Raw genomic sequence first — 17,765 nt, forward strand, 5'->3', positions numbered from 1 at the left:
CAAGGAGGGGAGGCCAGTGGGGGCTTCTCAAAAAGTCCTTCATGCTGGATCCTCACACCCTGAACAGACCAAACCCTCGCTGCGCGACTAGGGAGCAGCCCCCGGGTTCTGTTAAAGGCAGTGGGCAGAGGCAGTGCTGCCAAGGGGAACCTAGGGGCTGCAGGCCTACCAGGCTGCAGGCAGATGGGAGACTGAGCACTGCTGGCTGGCTCTGCTGTGCTGAGCCTGGGTGCAGGGCTGGCCCCAGTGGCATGGTGACAGGTGGCTTCTTGGCGTCTGGATGCCAGCCAGTACCACTCTCTGCCTCAGGCAAGCAGCAGCCTTGTCACCCCAACCTGCACACAGGTGAGGGAGCAACTGCTCGCCACACCTTGGCTTCCCACCCCTTCAGCCAGCGTCCCCTTGTGGCCTTGGCCAGGGTTGCCGTTGAGGATGGGCCTGGAAGGCCAAAGCCACAGCCCCACCTAGGGCAGGTAGGTGGTTCCTGAGCTCAGCCAGCACATGGAAGGGAAGTCCCCAGGGCAGGATTGGTCCTGAAGCAGAGAGGTGTCAGGGGAAGAAGGGATCGGCGGAAAGAAGAGGATGTGTTGGTATTAACAGAAGAAGCTACAAATCTATTATTTTCAAATTCAGGACCCTCCCCACCCCCCTTTTATGCTGTGAGTCCCTTCTTCCTGTAAAAAAGGGGATGCTGTCTTGGATCCCCCGTTTATGGCTCCATTACCCAGATCAGGGTCTCCCGGAGGAGGCTCTGGGCAGCCAGAGCCAGCTGGACCCTGGTGTGCCTGGGCGGGGAAGGGACCCTGTCTCAGGAAGAGCAAAGTTCTGTGAGTGACTTACAGACCCTTTGGAGTGAAGGGTTGATTTTGTTTTTAACTTTTTTTGTTTTTCTTTTTAAAATGTAATCGCCCTTGAACGCAAGACCCGAGGAAGAGCCCTGGGCTGGCTGGTCAAGACACAGCCTCAGGGCCCACAGGGAGCCGTCCCAGGCTGGAGGCGGGAGAGCTGGCAGCCGTGCCCAGGAAGTGCTTCTTTGGCTGATTCTGATTGTGTTTGGCGTTTGGCCTTGGGTGAGGCCCAAGCAAGGGGTCTGTGTGGCTTACAGTGTGGCACGTGGCATGCGGGCAGCGTGCATGCGAGGGTGCAGCATGCGAGACAACATTGGCAGCAGACAAAAATAATGAACCCTGGACGAAGCTTAAGAAAGATACAAAGAGTACATAAACCCGGTTCTCATACTAACCCACGGGTTACAAACTAGGTTGTGCTGTCGATTTGTAGAAAATCGTGTTTTGAAAGAATGGCACTGGTTAGGCAACTGGGGGCTCCTGGGCTGGCCTGACTCCTCTCTCCGCAGCGAGGGCCCAGAGGTGCAGAGCAGCGCAGTGTCCAGGTTCCCGGGCACTGACTGACTTCCTCCCTGCCCCTGCCCTCCTTCCCCCAGCACTGGGCACTCATCAGAGAGGACACGGCCTAGGGATGGGCTGCGGCTCTAAGGGCTGGCAGAGGCCCCTGCGGCTCCAGATGTGCGACTTGGCTGGTCTATGCCGCCTCCTCCTCCCCCGAAGACACCATCAGTCGCATGGCCACTGGGAGGTGGTCAGTCAGGCCGGACAGCTGGGTGATAAAACTGAATTCTTCCACCTCCTGTGTTGAGTGGGGGAGGGGAGAAGCATCCCGATTAGGCCCAAAGGGTATTCTGCAAAGGAGAGGCCTACGGGCAGGGGATGGCAGCCTGAGGATCCCAGATGTGAGGCTTTGGACTGTGGTTGGCAGGGACTTTCCTAAAGGCAGGGTGGGACCTAGAGGAACCCAGAATCCTAAAGAACTGAGGGAATGTCGGGTCTCATTTTAGAAGAAGATGGCCTGGGGGATAGGGTCTCAGGAGATCCTGCTGCAGGGCTCAGGGCCCTGCTGTCTCCAGCCGTGACCCTGGCTGCTTGGGCCCCGTTCCCAGACTCACGGCCTTCCAGTCGGGGCACAGCCCCTCCTCAGCATGCAGCATGTAGTCAATGCGCCGGCCGTTGCCCTTCAGCAGGTCTTTCCGCCCCTTCTGCCCTGGGCTCTTGCTGGTGGGAAACGCCAGGTACTCCCTGCGGCCTTCCTCACTCTCCAGGACCCTGTCCACACAGACAGGAAGCAGGTGAGCCCCTCTGCACCAGCCCCAGGACCTTGCAGGGTGTGACAACATGGTCCCATGGTGGGAGAGGAGAGTTCAGGACAAACCTCTGGGTGTAAAATCTGTCTTCCTCATGGTCCAAAAAGGGCCTGGGCTGGAGGAAAGCTGAGGCAGAGTCTGTGAGTTCTGTCTGGGCTGCAACAGGGCGTGCCAGAGCCTGTCACAGGCTGTCCTTGTCTACCCAGCTGGCCCGTGTTCACTTTCCCTTTCTGAACTTGGACCTTGGTAACGACTCTCTGCTGGCTGTGGCCGGGTCAGGAACAGAACTGCCTCTACCCACTCTCCAGAATGGACTTATGCTCTGAATCCACAAGGAGCCTGTTTTGAGGAACTTGGTCTTTGCCATGAGCCTCGGAGACCCTTCTCTCCTATAAGCCCCTGGGCCAGTGACTGTTGTTTGCAGTTGACAGGAGGCAGAGGGAGCCAGAAGAGCGCCCAGGCCCCATCGGAGGACTCAGCTCTTGTCTGGGTCTGTCCCTAAGGGCTGTGCAACTCTGCTTCGTTCACCAGACCTCTGAGCCTCTATCTCCTCTGAAACAAGAACGGCTGCTGTGGGTCCCAAGATAATTCGGGGAACAGGCTGTCATTCTGTTTTCAGAAACTCTTCATGGTGCTACAGGGTTCTCAGGGAGGGCAAGCACTGAGTGGCACGTGACATCTTGAATCCAGGTCTTCTGACTCCCTTTCCCACATCAATACCCTGAGGCAAGCAGTGTGCCTGTTCCTCAGGGCCTGAGCACCACTGGGCAAGCAGCTGAGGACCCCTGTGGGCACCCGCATTGCAGAGGGCAGGTGATGCAGTCATGGGAGATGCTCACAGGTGGCCAGATCAGTTAATGCCTGAACAGAGTGAGAAGGGTACGGGGGATGCACAGCCGGCAGATAAGTCTCTACAAGGGCTTTATCAACTCTGAGATAAATACACTAATGACATTCAGAACATTGTTACAGCTCAGAAACATGATCCATCACTGTCCTTTGCCTCTGATAATTAATTCCAGCATCAATGATCTGAGAGCTACTGATCGTCATTTTTTAATCATCATCTCATAAAAAGATAATTTTCTCAACATAGGATGATGTTTCAAATTTAGTCTATAATTTAATTAATTGGCTCAAATTAGCTGCAAGGAACCATCGCCATGACTCTGTGCAGTCTTGGGCAGTGAATTATAAATTGGTTCTGCTGTTGGCCTCTCAAATGTGTCCTTTATGGAAGTCTCACTGGGCTCAGGAATGAAGTTTGACTGAGCTGGAACTGGTTCTACTTTGAAAATGACCGGCTGGTATTTGTATTTTCCTAATCAGGCTCCATTCAGCAGATGCCATACCCAGTGGCTGTCTGCAGAGGCTGACCCTTGGACTGGTCCTGGGAGATTCTGGTCCCCTTCCCATACGTGGCTGGGGCCTGGGGCACGGTGAGCTCTGGCAAAGTGAGCCCCGACTATGGCTGCTGGTTTAGGAAATGCCCCCTAGAGACCCCAGAGTGCGGAGATGTCTCAGCAAGGTCAGTCCCCGTGGTGGGAGGACATGAGATCCACCCACCTGGCCCAGCTCCCCAAAGATGGATTAGGGTAGGTTACCGCCAGACAAAAGCCCTCCCTGGCCTGAGATGAGCTCTCCCCCATGGCTCCTGCCCAGCCCCTGTCTCTCCACCCAAGTCAGGGTTTCAGTGTCTCGTTCCAGACCTGGGAACTGGTCTGGATTGAAGGTCCCCCACCAGCCCACAGCAGTGTGGGTGCTTACTTTTGCAGATTGTCAGGGGTGCACACATCCTCATCGTAGAGGCCACTTGTGTCCAGCAGGGTACCTGGGGATGAGGGCCAGAGTGGTCACTGCAGGCCGAGTGCACCTAGGCAGCCTCGAGAAGCATGTACTTCATGGGACAGGGTGGGGTAGGCAAGGGCTTCTGATGGCCTGGGGCCCTTCCCCAGTGTGGGGCCTTGGGGGCAGGTCCTGGTGGTCTTCCAGGGCAGCTTGTGGGAGCCCAGCCCCTCCCCACCTCTTCCCCTGGTCCCGGCTCACCGATGGCCCACGACTTCTCCTCCCCGGGCCCCAGGCGGCATGGGTCCTTGTAGCGTGTAAACAGGGGGTGCTGCTGCTCCAGCTTGTCATCTGCAGGGAGAGGGAAGGTGACCTCAGGGGATCTGGCCTGTCCCACAGGGCCTGCTGCCCCTGGCTCTGATCAGCTACTCCTGCCAGATGCCACCAGGTCCCTGTCCCCTTAGGAAAACGGTCTCTGGCTAGGGTCTGATGGTTTATCTGTCACTGGTTTTACGTGTCCTTGAGAATGCCTCCCCCCAAACTGGTCTGCAGCTTTTCCTTTGAGGACAGGTCACCATGCCTCTTGGGCTCCAGGAACCAGTGACGTCGAGGTCTTCCCAGATCCCATGGCAAACCCTTGTGGGGGGACTGATGATGCTGCCCTGGCCAGGACTCCTGTCCTCTTCACAGACCTGGGTGCCCAAGAGTGAGGGAAGAGTGGACCCCACATAGCTCGGGGGGGGGGGAACCCGCCCGGGATTCCTGTCTGTCTGCTGACTCTTCCAGCCAGAAGGGCCTTTCTGAGACCCCAGGGAGGGAAGGAGAGGGCAGTGAGTGGGACCTGCCTAGGTAAGACCCCCCTCCAGCTTCCTGTGTGTGCTGGGTCCCTGCTCTGACTCTGGAAGATTCCGGGAGCACCTAGAATTTGGAGTTGGCATCAGGCATATGACGGGACCACAGGGACACAGTGCTGGGGCCAGTGCCAGTCTGCTGGGGGTGACAGCCCTGCCCCACATGGCTGCAGTGAAGGATCATTCCTCACGTGTTGGGGGCTATGTGCCCCATGATGGGCGCTGTTCTTCTTGCTCACCCTGGAGTTGCCAAACATCAAGAGATGCCTGCTTCATGAACAGATTGGAACAGCTGCCACCTGCTTCCACCTAGTGAGGGAACCACCCTGTGCTCCAGGAGAGACCTTCAGGTTTCTGCCTCCACTGAGGTCTAGGGCCTGGGCTCAGAGACCCCTGTATCGTCCTCCACCGCCATCCTCGGTCTCTCCTGGGGTCTGTGGCCAGTGCAGAAGGAGTGAGGGAGCCAGTGGGCTGGAGTTTTTCTGACACCCGGCTCCTCTGAGCCCAGGGAGGCTCAGAGCAGCCTGAGCCCTCAGGAGGTCACCATAATATCTTCATGGTAATCTGACCCTCAGATCAGTAATTTACATCAAATATTTAAAATTTCACTCATGTTGAACTTTCCGTCCTTTAGCCTAATGGTTTAAAGCACAATTCCAGGTTCAGATTCCAGCTCTGATACTTCCTGGCTAGGTGACCTTGGACGAGTCAGTCAGCCTCTCTGAGCTTGCTCTTCTGCAGCATGTGGGTACCGTGCCTCCCTCAGGGTTGTCAGCAGGCTTAGGTGAAACAGAATCCTGCCGACTCAGAGTAAGAGCTGAACAAATACTTGGCAAGGATTATTAGTGACCTCTCCCTTAGTTCGTTGAAGAGACCCCCAAGCCTTCCCTGGCAGAGGTTCTTAGGGCATCTCTGTCTCCAGCAAGGAGGCCTCTGAGCTTTCTAGGCAGAGCGTGGGCTCTTCCTGTTCTAGGATTTCTAGGGGGCCAAGAACTCAGTCTTGCTGAAAAGCCCACCCACACTCTCACGAGGAGCAGGAAGTTCTTCGAGCTGCCTAACGCAAGTCTTTCTAGCTGCGACTGGATCCCACGCTCTCCCCAGAGCAGCAGACCCACGTGGGGAGGAGGACAGCCTCACCAGAAGAGCAGTTGTCAAAGTTGAGATCTCCGCAGACGATGTCAAACGCCACCAGCTCCTCGGGGTTGGCTGCGCTGGACGAGGAGGTAGATTTTCGGAAATCAGCCAACCAGTCCTGAAGCAGGTCCAGCTGCTCACAGCGGACGGCGCTGTCCTCTGCAGGGCAGAAGCGCAGAAGGGACAGTGATGCTTACAGCCAGACCTCAACCAGTCCCCAGGTGTTGATCCCACCCCTGAAAAACCCTGGGCAGCGACCATACCTGGCGGGGCGTGCAGGTGTGTGCAGGCGATGTACCCGACAATTCTTTGGTCCTGAGGTGTGCTTCCCACCTGCACCTGGGGGAGGGAGGTATCAGTGCTGCCACCTACCAGCCATCATTGCCCCAAGTGCAAAGGGAAACTGGTAATGCCCACCCACCCTCTAGGTCAAACACTCACAAGCCAGGCTGCTGGCTAGACTCTGGGGCCCAGGTGAGGACAGGACATGTCCCACTTCTAGTAGCTTGTGGTCACGAGTGGTGATGGATATGTAATGAAAACAACCTACAGCACGCGGAGTGCCAGCGACAATCTGCGCAAGGCTTGATGGGGGAAAACGCAGAAACCACAGCACAGTTCCTCTCCAATCCCTGCTATCTCCATATGCCAGAGCACCCATGTACATGGTGGCTCTCTCCTTTGTTCACACCATAGACCTGATCACCCCCGGGTGCCCCTTCCCTCTGAAGACTCAGTCGACGTCCTTCGTTGCACCTCTGAGTCTGCCCCCACTGTGGGAGGCCCCAGACTCTGCTCCCTCCTGCTCTCCCCAGTCTCAGACCTCTGGCTGCTTGGTTAGTTGCCTCATCTGCTATATAGGCTGTGGTTCCCTGTAGTCCCCAGTCTTGGATGGGAGCTCTGGCCTGTGTCCTGGGCCAGCCCTGGGCCCACCCACAATCTCCCTCCTGAGCCCAGCCGTCCTTCCTCCAGAGGCGGCCTCCCCTCTCCCCAGACTCCGTCCTTTCCCTCTGCTCACCTCTTTTACCCAAGACAGAGCCTTCCACCCCATGTAACCAGCAGATGACCCCAACAGATGTCTCCAGAGGTGGCCTTAATACCAGTGAGCTCTTTGACTATACCTCGCAGACAGCTCACAACTGCCCCAACCCAGTGGGAGCTTCCAGAACAAGACTGGGCCCTTGTCATTGTTGTGGCCAGAGGGGGCGAGGATGGCCACAGAGAGGTGGCCCCCGCCTGAGGGCTCTTCCAGGCCTTCTGGCCACTGCATAACTTCTGGAGGCCACACGGAAAGCGTCCTGGGCCCAGAGGCCCCTCGCTGGCTCCTCATCCTCTTCCCTTTAGGCCTTTCTCCCTCGTGTGCCTCAGCTGCCTTCCCCAGACTTTGTGAATCCGTTCCAGAATGGATTTTCTAGACCCAGGGAACTCCCCAGGACTGCAAGGGTGAGCTGTCTGTCCCAGGGGTTGAGGGTTGAGAGCCAGGCACAGCAGGGTGGGGTGCCCCATGTATGTGGAGCCCACAGTGGCCTGGATGTCACAGCCCATTTGCTCCGAGAGCCCCGGGAGGCTCCACCTTCCCTCTTGCTGCTGAAGTTGGGCAGGTGTCTTTTCCATCTGGACTTTCTCATCAGCAAACAACCCCCCACTCCCCATAGTCTTCACCCCCTGTCCCAGCCGGGATCTTTCCTTCCCCAGTGCCTGATGGATGAATGTCTGGCTATCTGATAATGGGTTGCTGAGCCTGAATTGGAGCCTCTTTGTAAACCCATACGTTCACCATTCACTTCTTGTCCGTGTACAGACCCAAACCTCAGCCTAAAATTGTCTGTCCTGCACCAACTCTGTGAAATCACACACCAGTGGTCCAGTTGCAAAAACAAAACATTAAAAACGCCCAGCGCTCAAAATGGCCACATGATGGCACTATTGCCCCTGTACTCCTCAGGCAACAAGTTCATTTTCTCCTCAACAGTAATAATATTCACGCGGGGGCATTATTAGTGCTTCATGGACATGCCCTCTTAGGTCCTATTGGGATTATACTAAAGGTATGCCATTTTTCTAGATGAACACACTGAGGCCAGAAGTTCAGCAGGTCAAGGCAGGTCCAGATAAGATCTGTTGGCCACCATGTGTGGCTCTGTGTGGCCATCTGAGCCACTGGTATCTTTGTCAGCCAGGCTTCCCACAGGTCTCCATGTGTCTCAATGTGTCAGGCTCTCACTCAGCACTTAGTGACACCTGCCCTGTGCTGAATCCGGGCAGGGACGGGGATACGTGCACAGAGCGTCAGACTCGGCCCGGCATGAGGAGGACCCGCCAGAGGGAAGACACACACAGAAGCCTTGATCCCCTCTTGGCCCCCCTTCTCCCCCCCTTCTCGGCATGTGATCTCGCCAAGGTTCACTTCAGTATTGGCTGGGACTTATCGATTCCCGGCTCATGGTCTTGGGAGCCACAGAGTCTTGTGTTTCTCTTGCAAAAACAATCAATCACACCAAGAGTTGTGCCTTTTGGTCCTGCTGGGCAAAGACTGTCAACAGAAAAGCTCCCAGAACGAGGCGGTTGTACAAGAGGCAAAAGGGATTCCAGGCCCTTCCTTCTCAGAGTTGCATTTCCCTGAAGGATCACAAGGTAAACCAGTGGGGCCCTGGGAGGAAGGGGTATGGCTTCGTGCAGTGAGTCCTTCTGGCGTCCCTGTCGCTCGCTGCAGCCCCACTTACTTCATCCTCCGTGGCAGGAGAAGTGGCCGTGTTCTTGGCCAACAGATGAGTCGGGGTCTGCGTGGGCCGGGCACACTACAGCTTTGCTCTTGAGGTGCTCTAAGAGGACAGATGGCAACAAGACCCCTGGGCCTGAGGGCCGAGAGCCCGCGAAGGGGAGCTGGGCTTGTGCGGAGATTGTTCAGCCAAGCCCAGGGTGGGGGTCCCTCGTGGGGCATGTGGCTGAGGGTGGAAGGGCCAAGCTGAAGGTCAGCCTATCCACCAGGCAGCAGAGGGAGATACCAGGAGTCAGACCGGGCCTACGGGGAGGGCTGGCCGGAGGCGGCAGGGTGGCCAAAACCATAGGCCATGCAGAATGGTGTCCTGGGCCAAGGGAGAGTAGTTGGAGACATGAGGGCACCCAGGGCTATCTGGAAAATGATTTAAAAGCTTGGGATGAGTGGGTTGGGCAAAGAAAACAGCCAAGGTGGTCCTTCTGGCTTAGGGATGGCAGAACCCAGGAGAGGAGTAGCCCGGATGGAGGCTGAGTTTGGTTCAGGATCTGTCCAGGAGGCAGCTGGATGCAGGGGTGAGGGTCAGGGGCATGATCTGGGCTGGGACAAAGCAGAGGGTCCTCAACAAGGCAGCCATGGGAGCTGTGGCATCACACTCCTGGGACTGGTGCAGGGTGGACCGTAGTGGTCACCAGGAAACGAAGAGTTGGCTGAGAGGGCTGGCCCTACTGTGGGATGGCCACTCTCAGCTGGGGCTCACTGCAGCTGTGTGGGATATGGGATGTGGGTGCTGCAGGTCTAGACTGCTGAGAGAAGCTGCAAACTGGACTTTATGTGACGTATCTTGATTTTTCAATATTGGCCAGTACAGAAAAATGCGTAATGGCATGGACCAAATTACATGCATCTGCAGAACAGTCGGAGACCCAAGAGTATGAGAGGACGAAAAGAACATTCAGGACAGAGTCTCCGAGGTGGGGGCTGTTCCAAGAAGACTGTTGTTGACCTTGGTGGGAACAGCGATCACAGTGCCAGATGGAGGAGGGATGTGTGGATTGGTTTGTGCAGAAGTGGGCTGAGGTGGGGGTCGGGAGAGGCCCCTGTCCCCCGAGCCATCTGTGGTAGGGCGAGAGTGAGGGGCACACCCTCCCACTCTAAGCCTGATAACACGTCCCCTTCTTCCCCAGAAAGTCACTCTTGCTGCTGAGACAAAAATACATCCATGGAACAGAACACCAACAAACCATATGCCAAAATAGGAAGGTTGGATCTATTTGTCAGGAGTAAATGCAATTTCAGCATCTCACGCTGTGAATGAAGAGCAGGGGTCCCCCAGCTCTGGGTCTGGCCCAGCCACACGAAGACCATCGAGCAACCCGAGTCGGGGGCTGTGGCCTGGCGTGCCTGCCCTGTCTCCAGCAGGCTCCATGGAGACCATTAGCCCTTGCTCCAGGTGGGCGCCCGGCTCATACACCAGCATTTTCCTGTACAGGATGAACTTGGTCATTTCTGGAGGGTAACTGGAAAGTTAGGGAAACTCGCCTTGGGCCTCCTAGCCCAGCCCTTCCTGCCATGTCTCTCCTCTTTTTATGTGGCCCCTTAAAGGGAGAGAGCCCACACCCGAAGCCACTGCTGCACTGGGGGGTTGGGAGGAGGCAGAAAGCCTTGTTCCACACCTGCTGGCCAACTGATGCTTCAGAAAGCTCTAGCACTAAAAGCAGCTTTTGGGTACAAAACAAAAGTCGACACTATGAGTGTCTCAGGCTCAGTAGAAGATAATGTGTAATGATCAAATTACCATGGTCTAAAAACTCCTCCAATTGCATCCAAATTAGCAGAAATAATTATGATTCCCTTTAATTAGTGACTATGGAAGCGAAGCCATGGGCTGGTGGGCAGAGAGCCTGGCACGGCAGCTGCATGACAGCCAGGAGGGAAGGGTGTCCGGGCCAATGAAGCTGGAGGCCTCAGCCAGCCAGGCAGGGTAACGGACCCAGGGACATGAGCGTTCCGTCTGCCTGCAGAGCATGGTCTCTCCGCCTCATGTGAATTCTTGTTGTGCTGGGAGCCCTGCATCCTCCTCTTCCTCCCCTTATCACTGCCATCATTGCGACGGCCACCATTGTCACCTGTGCTATGAGACCTGAAGTCCTGAACCCCCTCCAGGCCATACCACTCTGATTCACTCCCACCCTGTCCCCATTTTACAGATGGGGAAATGGTGGCTAAGAGATCTGAGGAACTGACCCAAGATCACCCAGCTGCATTTGCCTGAGCTAGGAGCCTTGGCTCTTGTCCCTACATTTGTATTTCCTTTGTCCCTGAGCTGGGGCCCTCCTCCTCGGCTCTGTGAAAGGCCGTGTCTGCCTCCCACTCTGGCCTCCCTCTCACTACAACACATCACCCCACATGGCTCTGGGACCGGCTGCCATGTGGCCCTCGGGGCCAAGGCCGCCTACCTTGAGAAACAGAGCTCCCTTAGAGGCCAGGGCATCGATGCTACACCTGTTGGGGTAACAGTGATAGGCCACGTCCATGACAGGGTAGCGGCTGGCAAAGAAGAGGCCGCTGTTGAGACACTTGAAGCTGCAGCAGCCTTGGCAGCCTTGGCAGCCATGGCAGCCATAGACTCCGACGTCATACAGGATGTACTCGAAGTAGCCGTGCAGCTGGTCTTTCAACTTGGTAGCCGCCCGCTTGTCAAACACCTCCTGCAGGCACAGGAAGTCCAGGTTGGCAGGGAAGAAGGCCGAGACCTCATGGTCAAAGGCCTCGTCGGGGTGCCGCCTCCTGCGTGCAGCTGTCTTCTTCACTACCGAGGCCTTGTACAGGAGCTTGCTGTTGGCACCCGGCTCCCCGGCGCCACCGCCATCTGGCCCTGCTCGCGCCTTCACCAGGGACTCCCTGGAGGCCGAGGGGCTGCCCAGGCTCCCCGAGTCCCCATCCCTCTGGTTGTGGTTGGGTGTCTGGCCCCTCGGGCCTCCGCCGGCCCCGTTCCTGGCCTGGGCCCCGGGGGCAGGGTCGTCAACTTCAGGTGTCTGGCCCCCCTCCTCGCCACCAATGCGCACGATGCAGGTGTCCTCCAGGCCGCCGCCATCGGCAGGGTCCCCGGAGGCCGGGCCATTGACAGCCTCGTCACTGGGGTGCCGCCCGCCGTCGCCCTTGTACTCCACGGAGGCTGTCCTCTTAATGCTCCCAGGGATGACCCGGGCCACGCCGTCACCGCCCTGCGGTGACACCAGGCTGCTGAAGCTGGCTGCACTGATGGAGGTGTTGGTGGGCGAGTCGATGTAGATTTTGATCTGGGGCCGGGCAGCCCCATTTCGGATTCTCTGCCCAATCTCTTTGGCCCGTGCCTGGGTGTTAAAAACGTTGTTGAGTCTGGCAAGTGAGTCGGGCAGGAGGCAGAGGTTGGCGGTGGCAAAGCAGAAACTTTTGCCTGGCCCCGTCCCCTTCCATTCACTGAGCAGGGCTGCCCCGCCGGCCAAGCTCTTGTCTTCCAACCGTGAGTAGATGTAGGGCCGGCGGGCACACTGCAGGGGGGTCCAGAAGAGGAACCCAAGAAATGCAAAGGGCAGCGAGGCCACCAGGAGGGCTAGGTAGACGGGCGTGAAGAGGACGGTGCAGAGCAGCTGCAGGCAGCACGGGTCGTCCGCCCGCTGGCGCTTCTCGTAGGTGGTGGGTATGAAGGAGGCCGCGAGCCGGTCCACCAGCCAGTAACATGGGAAGATGAGGGCCCAGGACACACAGTGCAGGGCGGACAGACAGCTATTGGGAAAGGGGGTCGTGTACAAAACCATCGCAGCTCACTGGGCGCCGCAGCCGGCCCTACTACATGGTGTCCGTGGCAGCGTCGGGCACTTTCCTGGGCAGGTGGCGAGTTGGGGGGGCTGCTGAAGGATGTGTCACCTTCTGGTGAGACGCAACTCTGAATGGTCAGTGGTGACCGTTGGCCAGCCGGTCATGGTTCACCTCAGTGAACCATGCTGGGACACCAACGCCTACTGGAGATTCTGTGGAGACAGAAAGCGGAGGGACTTTTAGTGACCTTCGGGGAAGCAGATTGGACGTGGCGCCACTGTCCCAGCTCAGCCCGTTCCTGCTTCCTCCAATGTGAGCAAGATGGTTCTGAGGACCAGGCTTGGAACCAGCAAGCTCACACGGGGCTTTTGGTGTCGAGGAGACAGCCCCAGCCTACTCCGTTTTCTGTGTTTGTGTTCTTTTGGAGTAAATGGCTGGGTGGCACGACTGTCCCTAATTGACCATCTTGACCTTGTAACCTAACTGCTTGACAATGGCCCTGGTTTTCAGAGGGGTACAGCTTTGTGGAGGCCAAAGGGGCAGGTGGGAGATCCTAGAGGATGTCTGGCCAGCCCTGGCTGGGAGCAGCCAGAAGCCTGTCAGGCTGTGTTGAGGACATCTGGGTGGGTGACCCTGGCCAGAGGAGCCACCAACACTGCCACCAGCCATGAAATGCCCACCACATCAGGACAGAGCATTATCAAACAGCAGAGAAAAGGGGCCAGAGAATCTTGGAGTGGAGGCCAGTATGTCTCCCCATGCACAACCAGGCTCTCTCTGTGGCTGCAGGCTGCAGCATCACAGCCTGCGCCCCCATCCTCCGACCCTGAAGAAGCCCACCATTCCCCATTCCTCTGTTCTTTGCCTTGCTCACCCTTTCTCTTTTAAGACTCAGCTTAGAAGTCACGTCCTCAGAGGACTTTTTCCTCTCCCTTGCCTGAGTGGCTTAGGTGTCTCCACTGGGGGCTCCTGTCTCCCTTGTGAGTGGCCTAGTCTCCGCAGCTCTGTATCACAAAGGTTGCGGGACCATCCACTGCCCAGCAGACCAGGAGCTCCTGGAAAGAAGGAGCTGCACGAGGGCGCCTGGAGTCTCAGGCTGGCACCGGTAGGCACGAAGGAGATGGAGGGATAAGGGGAGGTCGGTCTGGGTGGGGGGATGAGGGGGAGTTGGTCCAGATGCCTCTGGTCAGAAAGGAGGCAGCTTTTTCCCGCCAGTCCATCGTGTGAGGAGGGCATCACTGGTGGCACAGGACAGCCTTGTGGCCACCACTTCCAGGCTTAATGTCTGAAGAGAAGCTTGAGCCAGAGGCCGTGTCTGGTTCTGATGAATGTATTTCACAAGAATTTTTACTCCTGGGGAAATTACTTTGAAACAAACTCTGGGAGGTCACAGTTCAGAGCAGCAGGTGTGTCTATGCAGACCACAACCGGCGACCCGGTAAGCCTCCACGCTGAGCCTCGGTGAAATCTGGGACTTGTGCCTCACCCTGTGGCCAGTGCTCAGAGGGGCCAGTAGGTGTCCAGGCCCTCCCCACCTGCCGTCTGGCTTGGGAGACTCCGGGACGTACTCCCTTGTTCCTTCTTTAAAATCTCAGCACTTTTGTTGCTGGGAGATGGATTGAACCTGCAGGGAGCAACAGCCGAGTCTCTCTCCCTCTCAGGCTGGGTGGGCTTGGCAGCTCTTGGCAAACTTCCAGCCCTCACTGTGTGGAGCCAATTGGCTTCAGACTGGCCAAGTGACATCCGCAGGAGAGGACGTGGAACTGCCCACACAGACCTGTCTCTGCCAGACCAAAGGAAGAACCTGGGGCAGGGGGTGGGGGGAGCAGGATGGCATCTCCCAAGGCTCCCCATCCACCAGGAGTCCCTGCAGTTGGCACCAAGGTGCTAGGGTTGGCCAGGCCCGACTCCTGGGATCACCTGGACATTGCCTCAGAGTCACGGAGCAGGCCCACCTCTGAGTCTCCCTCATCTCTGTGGCCTGCAGTCACTGGCCTCACCAGCCGGCACCATCTTCACCTGAGTTCAGCCACACCCTGCACTGTCCTGCTGTCCTCAGTCGTAGCTACAGCTCCAAACCCCAGGGCTCTGGAGGGTCCCCCTAAACACAATCTTATCTCTCTCTTTGACGGGCCCAATGTCTTGGGGAACAAATCTAGACTCCCAGTCTCTGTCTAGGCACCTTCTGTGCTCTTGCCCCCAGCCCCACCAGCTCTTTCCCCACCCGCCCCCACCCCAGGCTCCACCAGCAGGGCCTGCAGCACCCCAGATAGGCCCTGCTGCCTGACCCCGGGCCCCCTGCCCACTGGGCTCTCATCCTGACCCTCCTTCCTTTCTTGTCTCGAATCTGCTTCTCCACCCTTCCGGGCTCAGCTGAGATTCCTCCTCCCCAGCATGGGGGAGCGGGGAGACGTCTTCCTTGATCCCATCCAAGGCTGCCTGTGACCCCTCAAAGCCCTTTCCACATGTGCTGTCATCCCACTAGGAGCTATTTAATATCTGGGCTTCCCAACGAGCTGTGAACTGTGTGTGTTTGTGGCTGAGCCCAGGGTGCAGCCCCCATGTTTGGGGAGGGAAAGAGCAAACAAAGAAGTGACCAACTGAGGAACGAAGGGACCCTGCTGCCTCAAGGGTGACAGAGGCTGGGAAGATGGAGCGGGTGGGGCCATCTAGCCCCTAGGCTCAGTCACCATGTCAGGAGTCTGGCCTGGTCTGAGAGTAGTGGCTGGGGCTGTACAGACTGAACCCTGGCCTTGATGACATTTTTGGAGAAGGATTGGGAGGTGAGGGTCCATCCTGCCTGCACTGTGCCACCCTCCAAGCAGAACTGGCTGTGTCCATAGTGTGGTTCCCTTGTGGGGCAGAGGCAGAGGCAGCCTCATTTCTTCAAAGGGTTCCTGAGAGAAATTCCTCAAACCTATTGTCTCCTGTGTGGCTTGTCCCTGACATGGGCTGATCAGGGTTGGGATCTGCTATTAGCTGGGACAGGGATATTGGGGCATGTAGGGAAGCAAGGCTCCCTCCTCAGTTGTCCCATATCCCCTCACTCTTGCTGTGACCCCAGAAAGCCACTGGGCAGGTTCCACACAGCCCGGCCTGCAGGGACAGTGAGTGGCTGGGTCTGACCTTTCTGCTTCTCCTGGGCTGGTCAGAGTAATACATCTGGTCCCTATTCAGGTGTCAATGAAATTGGAGGTGGCCAGCAGCCCCAGGACTGGTGGGCAGCAGTGGCCCCACAGTGATCCTCTAGGACGTGGCTGACCCAAGCATCCCAGCCCTCCCCAGCTACTCCGGCTCCCCTGTCCAGAGCCCTTCCCTGGCGCCCCCTCCTGCAGTGCCCTGAGCAGGAGGGGCCCTCCCAGCTGCCAACTGCCCTGCTCCTGTGTGCTGTCCCTGTACCTATGCTCAGAAGCTACTGACGCAGGAGACATAAAGGGGACTGCCACCAATGCAGCGGGTTTCTAAAGCTCTGTGGTTAATTATTTTGTCTCGGAAATGAAAGAAGGGTAAACAAGCAACAACACACTAATTAGTCTGATCTACCACCCCATGAAAGAGAGAGCTAGAGTTAAGCATTCAAGGCTGGCAATATCCCAGAATCCTTGGATCCTCCGAGGGCTGGTCAGGGCAGGACACACTTCCCCAGGCCTGGGGACAGGTGAACACAGGTGCTCAGCCGCACCCCATATCTGTCCCCTTTCTCTTGCCTGCCCTCCCTTGGGAAGTTGGGCCATTGTGTGTAGGCCTCAGCCCAGGCCCTGTCTCCAAGTGAGGAGCCCTCCTGAGGGGTTCTCTGCCCAGCTCTCTGCTCCCATGTCCCTGGACTGGCAGCTTTGTCAAGCCAAGTCTGCTGTGGGCATCCCTGATGGGTTTGACAGGACCCACAAGGGCCATGTGTGCTGAGCTTTTGTAGCTGAACCCCACAGGTTGGATTGCTCTTTCAGGGCCGATTATCTTAAAGCCCACGAGTATCCCTGGGTTTGTCCCCCTGGTTTGTGGTGTCCAGGGTTGCCCAGAATGACTTCCCCCCAACACTATGGTCTTCAGAGCTGAGTTGGAGTCCCAAGTGCCCCCAGGTCCCTCATGGATCCTGGTAGGCCCCATGGTCACTCCTGAGCCCTCGGATCAGTGTGTGGGCCACATGGGATCCTACAGCAGGGCTCCTGAGAGTCACCCTCTATCCTAGAGTTGAAAACTCTAGACCTGCCCTCTCACCATCAGCTTCGCTGTTCACTGCTCAGCCTGAGCTGAGAGTCAGACTGACCCGAGTGAAATCCTGCACTGGTGAGGATTTCCTACTTCCCAGTGCTATCATGAAGACTAGAAGGGACCAGGCTGGTGACCTGGCCAACTGTGCTCTCTTCCTATGCCGTTTCCCTCCTTGTAGGACCACTGACCACTCTTCCCCAAGGCTGGCCCCGTTTGCTCTCCCCAGCCCATGGTCTGGGCACTGCTCTGGGGGTCAGCTGGAGCTCATTCCCAGAACTCCCAGAAACCTGACTGACCCAAAGCGCCTTCAGGATCCTCAGAGACGTCGTCCACACTGCTTGGGCCAGAGCTGCTGGATTTCACTAACTTGTTCTCTCTGTAGCAGGGACTGGTTTGTGACAAAGAGGCTGGGCTATGGAGCCAGGACAGAGGAAGCAGAGAGCTCGTGGTTCTCAGGCTGATCTGAGTAGTAGGGAAACTTGCCCAGGGAGGTTTGGGGGCCCAGACGACCGTAAGTCCAGATGGGAGGGGAAGCGATGGACAAGTCCTGCGCAGGACCCAGAGGGCACATCCCTGGTCATTCCTAGTAGGCATGGGCGTCAACGGCAAGCAGCTGCATACTGCAGCCACTCCTACAGATTACTGGTGACCTGCAGTTAACCTGCCAACATGGAGATGCCTGTCGCTGACCTGTGACCTGCAGTCCCTGCAGCATGGGAAGGGGGAGCTATGGCTGCTCAGAGGCCTGAGCTGAGCCAAAGGTCCTCCTCCTAGACACTGACCTGAAGGATCAGGGGCACGTGCTCCCCCATCGCCAGGGCAGGGCATCCCCAGGAAGAGGGCCTGGCTAGGCTGGTCCTGTCCGGGTAAGTTGTGGTAGCCAGGATCTCTCTTATGGGATGCCAAATATCACCAGCACCAAGCCATCCACTCCCCAGCTCTCTGAGAGATGGACCTGGTGGGCATGCTGGTGCCCAGGCCTGCCAGCCCCGCAGTTCCAAGGGTTCTAGATGGGTGCTGGCTTTGAATTTGAGTTTCTCCTGTGGCAGCAAAGTGAGCATGCCAGACCAGTTCTGCTGGCCCTTCTGAGGAAGCCTATGCCATCTTCTAG

The 17,765-nt window shown here is 57.3% G+C and overlaps 1 protein-coding gene across 1 annotated transcript in view; it reads right to left on the bottom strand.

The window, feature by feature from the left end:
• Positions 1 to 1,272: 1,272 nt before the first annotated feature.
• SMPD3 (sphingomyelin phosphodiesterase 3) overlaps positions 1,273 to 17,765 on the bottom strand; it is an 88,864-nt gene continuing 72,371 nt past the window's right edge. Inside the window, exons 3-9 of the mRNA XM_008067342.1 lie at positions 11,104 to 12,657; positions 6,192 to 6,267; positions 5,932 to 6,087; positions 4,205 to 4,294; positions 3,926 to 3,989; positions 1,964 to 2,120; positions 1,273 to 1,647 (exon numbers count right to left, since the gene is read on the bottom strand). Coding sequence (XP_008065533.1) covers positions 1,543 to 1,647; positions 1,964 to 2,120; positions 3,926 to 3,989; positions 4,205 to 4,294; positions 5,932 to 6,087; positions 6,192 to 6,267; positions 11,104 to 12,444 — 1,989 coding nt within the window. The 5' untranslated portion in view covers positions 12,445 to 12,657 and the 3' untranslated portion in view covers positions 1,273 to 1,542. The remainder of the gene's footprint in view (positions 1,648 to 1,963; positions 2,121 to 3,925; positions 3,990 to 4,204; positions 4,295 to 5,931; positions 6,088 to 6,191; positions 6,268 to 11,103; positions 12,658 to 17,765) is intronic.

Source organism: Carlito syrichta, unplaced genomic scaffold, assembly GCF_000164805.1.
Source record: "Carlito syrichta isolate Samal-C Ts95f unplaced genomic scaffold, Tarsius_syrichta-2.0.1 Scaffold106348, whole genome shotgun sequence".
NCBI classification, from domain to species: Eukaryota; Metazoa; Chordata; class Mammalia; order Primates; family Tarsiidae; genus Carlito; species Carlito syrichta.